This window comes from Sinocyclocheilus rhinocerous, unplaced genomic scaffold (genome assembly GCF_001515625.1).
Source record: "Sinocyclocheilus rhinocerous isolate Xijiao unplaced genomic scaffold, SAMN03320098_v1.1 scaffold12, whole genome shotgun sequence".
Classification (NCBI taxonomy): Eukaryota; Metazoa; Chordata; class Actinopteri; order Cypriniformes; family Cyprinidae; genus Sinocyclocheilus; species Sinocyclocheilus rhinocerous.
The window spans coordinates 1238926-1244925 of NW_015626394.1; the positions used below are offsets into that span (position 1 = coordinate 1238926).

Below are 6000 nucleotides of genomic sequence, written 5' to 3' on the forward strand. Positions count from 1 at the left end.
AGAAGGACTGTTTTTAATTCTTTTATGTGAAGCTCCACCAAGCCGGGACACTAGTTAATGACTTCAATTAGTGTTTTCAAAGAGCATAAGAGACAATAGACACTGTGCTGTTATCACAGTCGTGTCATCACAGCTTAATTGGTCCTCTATTAGGCTTTCACAAACACAGCATTTCTATCTTATGATCTGGTCTCTGGAGTCCAGTAACAATTTCATGTAGCAGTACAGCAGTCTCGGCTGTGCAGATTACATGGGCAGCCTTTCAATAAAGTGTGATATGAAAATAAACAATAAATGAGAACGTAATTAGAAAACAGTTGACATAGAGATTTACCTGTTTCAGTAGAGTGTAATTGGATCCATCGACACTTAATTTTCTGATTTCATGAAGATCAGCAAGTATAAGAAAGGGTTCTTCAGCTGTGAGAAATATAAAGGTGACTTGATGTGATGGAGCCGGACAACTGTCAAGTTAACAAAGCCTGAAATCATCAAGTTCTGGGGGAGAATTCATTAAAATTCATTAAAATTTACCTGAAAGAGACTTGCAGCTGTTGGGGTCTTTTTTGGAAGCTTCATAGCCATCTACACACAAACACTTGAAGGAACCATAAGTGTTGGTGCAGTTCTGGCTGCAGGGTAGTGTGGTGGAGCATTCGTCAATGTCAACACATGTTCTCCTATCATTCTTCAGGTGAAATCCTGGCCAGCACTTACACTAGACACATTGGTGAAAAAATGATAATTGAGATGTTCTGATTCAAAGCCAGGAAATTGCTATTAATAAAAAAAAAGAAACCACTCTGCTGAGATCACTCTGCAAAATTCCACTTCATTTCAGTTTCAGTTTCAACTTCAGTTTAATTTCAACATATACAGATAATACTTAAAAATGAACATTGTGCCATCATTTGCATGTAATTCCAAATCGGTCTCACTTAAAGGTGGGGTAAGCTCCGCCCCACACATACGTACGCAACCTAGGCAACGATTAGTTCTGTGAAACAAAACAAAACCAATGTTACACCGTGTCTACACTGGACGCGAGTGGCGCGGCGCGACAAAATACTATAGAACTCATTTTAATCGGTTATGCTGTCTACACCATATACATATACATATCTATGGTCTACACTGGATGCGGCACAGCACGACACGACAAGTCCCCGACAGAAAACTGCTGCTGCGTTCTAACAAAACCAATGTTACACCGTGTCTACACTGGACGCGAGTGGCGCGGCGCGACAAAATACTATAGAACTCATTTTAATCGGTTATGCTGTCTACACCATATACATATACATATCTATGGTCTACACTGGATGCGGCGTGGCACGACACTACAAATCCCCGACAGAAAACTGCTGCTGCGTTCTATTCATGACGTATTGACACAAATTTCAAATGGTTTTCAACGGTCGCTTTGTCGCGTCCAGTGTACTAGACAGACTTTAGCTGTTGAGGCGCAGACACGGTGTTATCGAGAAGACACAAAGCAACCTTGGCATCCGATCGCAGGACTTCCGCTCCTTGAGTTCTCTCCAGCGCTGGAAAGCTGATCCGATATTTACACGGGTCCTACTTCTTGCATTAAAGGGGTCATATGATGCTGCTAAAAATAACATTATTTTGTGTATTTGGTGTAATGAAATGTGTTTATGCGGTTTAAGGTTCAAAAAACACATTATTTTCCACATACTGTACATTATTGCGCCATCTCTATCTTTCTGTCGCTTGGCTCGGCTAATGTCCGTCCTGAGTAAATGAGTACCATGAGTAAACACGCCTCTTACTGCTGATTGGCTACAAGTTTGTTTTGCTACTCGGCCCGAATCAGTTTTCTAAAGCGTTTTTGAAAAATCGCTCACCCCACCTTTAAAACACAAAAAGCTATTTTCCATACAAATCCAAATGAATGGGGATCGCTTTTATTTCTGAGTCATCTTTTCCTTTAAAAAAAATCATTTGGTTTAAAAGTTGCACCAGAACAAAAGTTCTGGCGTTTTACTGATAATGATCACAAACTTTCATGTTAAGCCTTTTCAAATGTTCAAAATCTGTCGCATTGTAGCTTATTAGATTACTCCTGATACTGTATGTTCTCTGCTCAGTCTGTAACCTGAAAGGCTTTTTCTCAACATCCCTTAATTTATCCCACAGTGAATGTGAGGTCAGACTCTTTACCTACAGGACTGTCTTCAAACACCTCTGGTGATCACAGGTCATGTGAACATGGCGCTCCTGACACCTAGTTTGCCAATCAGCAACTCTACAGAAGTGTCTGTAACTCGAGAGATTTAGCTCAAAAATCTCCCTCCTTAAGGCACACCTCTAGAAAGCTCCCGAAGGCACAATCCTTTGTTTAAACTTGATCCGAGTATGCCAATTAAGTACCAATGAAGCAAAACTGGGACAAACCATTCCTATGGCTTTTTACTTTGATAATGTTTGCCAAAGTAATTCAGTGAAAAGATGTTGCAGAAACAAAAACACAGTAGGTTCTGCAAAGCAATTCATCAGTCACATTTGTGCGAAACTTGAAGTCACATGAAATAAGACATGAATGATTTTATATATATTCCCAAGGAAGATTTTCTGTTTTATAAAATATTTAAAACAAAAGGAAAAACTTGCTATTATTTGTAATATGGCAACTGCATGACAAATAAAAATTTTAGATTTTAAAAATCTTTCTTGCCCTTTTCATATAACATATCTGAGCACAAGAAATACACATGTATTTCTGCAGAAGCTGGTAACACGTTAGTATAGGGACCGATTCTTACTATTAACTAGTTGCTTATTAACATGCCTATAATTAACATATTGGCTGTTTATTAGTACTTTTAAAGCACATATTCTGCATGACCATATTCTACATCCCTAATCCTACCCAATACCTAAACTTAACTAATACCTTATTAACTATTAATAAGCAGCAAATTACCTAAAATACCTAAACGTAACAACTACAGTACCTTACTAACTATTAATAAGCAGCAAATTAGGAGTTTATTGAGACAAAGGCGTAGTTAATGGTTTGTTAATAGCAAGAATTGGACCTTAAAATAAAGTCTGACCCTTGTAATTGTCTTTTGCGTAAATATACTTTTAATATAATTAATATAATATAATGTCCAACAATTTACTGCAATAATATAATTGATGCTGTACAAATAGCTTGTGAGGAAACGCATGACTGCATGACTGCATTCAACTATGATATGGAATTACTAATGAAATTAAATTATCTGCATCAAAAGTTACTGATTCTGTAAATTTTCAAGCTAAAAACATATTGTAGCTTGTAAAAATTGAATATATTCCGAAATACATATCAACTTGTGAATGCTGCATAAGTGTTAGGAGAAGCAAGCTTTGGCTGGATAAAATTTTTTGGTAACACTTTTGTATAGGGACCAATTATCTCTATTAACTATTTACTTATTAACATGCCTATTATTAACACATTGGATGTTTATTAGTACTTATAAAGCACATATTCTGCAAGAACATGTTTTACATCCCTAATCCTACCCAATACCTAAACTTAACAACTACAGTACCTTACTAACTATTAATTAATTAAGTTTATTGAGGCAAAAATCATAGTTAATGGTTTGTTAATAGCAAGAATTGGACCTTAAAATGAAGTGTGACAAAATTTTTTTTTTAGTTACTTCGGGTAAAACAAAAAACAAAAAAACAAAGCAGGATAAAAAAAAAGAAAAAGAAATGAAGCGCCAATTGAGGACAAGATTTAATACAATACCCAAACTTACATAAATTTATTATAAAATGTATTACAATCTAATTCATTTATATTTGTTAAAACTTTATTTTTTAAAATAAAGAATGTATTTACAATATACAAATAATTTTAAGCATTCTTTTCTTTACAATTAATCACACTATAGTAATGACAGCGTAAAATACAATGTATAAATATATTATTGACCAACCTTGTATCCCACTGGTAAGTCCTGGCAATCCTGTGTACAGCCGCTGACACGACGGTTGAGACATTCATTGACATTGCAGTTTTTCTCATCCGAGCGATCTCCACAGTCATCTTTCAGGTCACATAAACTCTTCTCAGATATACAGCGGCCATTTGAGCACATGAAAAAGGAACTGTTGCATAAGCTCTCTAGATATAAAGGAAGAAAGTGAAAACAAAGGAAACAAAATAAAAAAAAGTACAAAGCAATACAAACAATAAAGACGTGTAGTGTTAAAACCCAAGCTGAAAATGTAAAAATGTTTTTGGATAAAGCATGAATGGTTGGATGGCTGGAACTGTACAAAGCTAGAGGGCATAAAAGTTGCAATTTTTTATCCTGCAACTGCCAGTAAGTGCAAGGCTTTTAAAAAAAAAGAAATAAATGCTTGATACGCTCAGCTGAAAACATGCCATCCCCGCAGGTCAAAGTTATCCACTTCAGCCCCCTGCTTTTATCCATGATGTTCCTTGGCCACTTGTATTCCCTCAGACGTTCAGTAAACCCCACATCCATCAGTCAAACATATTTCAGGCACAGCTCTGTTGGGCCATTACCGGCAGCCAGGCATTTGAGGTTGAGGGGCAGCTCATCAGAGTGGTCAGGGCAGTCTGGGTAACCATCACACTCCCACTGGACGCTGAGCAGGCATCGGCCATCAGCACAGCGGAACTCATCTGGCCCACATGAGCGGTATACTGCATAAAGAGTGAGGACTGTCAGCATAGTGACACACTTTGCTACCAAACAGAGATCTTAAACGGATAGCTCTCACACACACACACACACACACACACACACATAAATTAATTCTGTCAGCATTCGTTTTAAAATTAATGTTATTATTTTTTCTTCCGTGGGACACAAAAGCAGATATTTAGTTGAATGTCCAAGCTGCTCATTTTACAATTCAAGTGTTCAGCAATTTAAACTGTCAAGCTCCAAAAAGGACAAAGAAATCCACCACAAAACTACTATAAAAGGTTGTCCACTTGACTTGAGAACATATGGAGTACTTTTTGGATCTCCAGACTGAAATGTGATACACTTTGGTACATATTCTGATAAATAAATTATGATAAAATACATTTTGTTTTCCAAAGACAAAAAACAAAACAAAACAAAACATATAATATATATTGTTTTAATGTTTTGTAATGTTTTGTTTTGTGTCTTTGGAAAACAAAATGTATTTTATCATATATATATATATATGAATATAAATAATGAATAATTATGAATAATTTCCCAGACTTTCTATTTCATATTTTAACTTTGGTTCAATACGTTCTAGTGCAATAAATTGTGAGGGTGTATGAACACGGATGATGTCCTGTGGAGAGGCTGCCCTTTCATGTTGTGAAGACCAGGGCCCAAGTTCTCCATCAAATAGTTTCAGTTTTAAGTAAAAATTGTTCTAAAACATTTTTAGAAAACCCCAATAATTGAAGTACTGACTATTCTTGAAACTGTTCTTCTTAATTAAGAATGAATTGTACAAATAATACGAGCACAGAGCAGCCTAAGGCTCACTGTAGAGCTTTAATTAACAGAGAAATGCCTCACTTTTCCATTAAAATACTGCACATTTTTACTATTTCAATGTTGATTTTTGTGGTATTCAGTTTACTTTATAAATAAAATTAGCTTTAGCAAATTCCTTAAGGGAAAAGCAGGTATCTATAGTGACCAAAGGTAGAAAAAATGCATTTCTCAACAGCTCTGCTTCTCGGTCTGTTGCTTATTCAAAGCCTACCCATAGGAAAGAAAAATCAAAAGTGAGATCGCTTTAACAGCTCAAATATTTATCCTAGACAGAAATGAGGTTACTTTAAGATCGAATGGAGATTTTTGCTTGAGTCTCCTGCTTCTCAAACTTGTCTCCTGAGACAAAAACTCTAGCAATCTCACAATGGTCTCCTTTAAAGCTTTAAAAGAGATCTCAATAACATCACACACTGTGCTCAGATATTTCTCCTTAGCTACAGACACTGGATCT

General features: G+C 36.0%; 1 protein-coding gene across 1 annotated transcript in view; it reads right to left on the bottom strand.

Moving 5' to 3' along the window:
* Positions 1–6000, bottom strand: part of LOC107714450 (low-density lipoprotein receptor-related protein 1B-like) — a 309159-nt gene that overhangs the window by 45661 nt on the left and 257498 nt on the right. The window contains exons 53-56 of the mRNA XM_016520289.1: positions 4559–4699; positions 3963–4150; positions 535–718; positions 335–420 (exon numbers count right to left, since the gene is read on the bottom strand). Of these exons, the coding sequence (XP_016375775.1) occupies positions 335–420; positions 535–718; positions 3963–4150; positions 4559–4699 (599 nt within the window). The remainder of the gene's footprint in view (positions 1–334; positions 421–534; positions 719–3962; positions 4151–4558; positions 4700–6000) is intronic.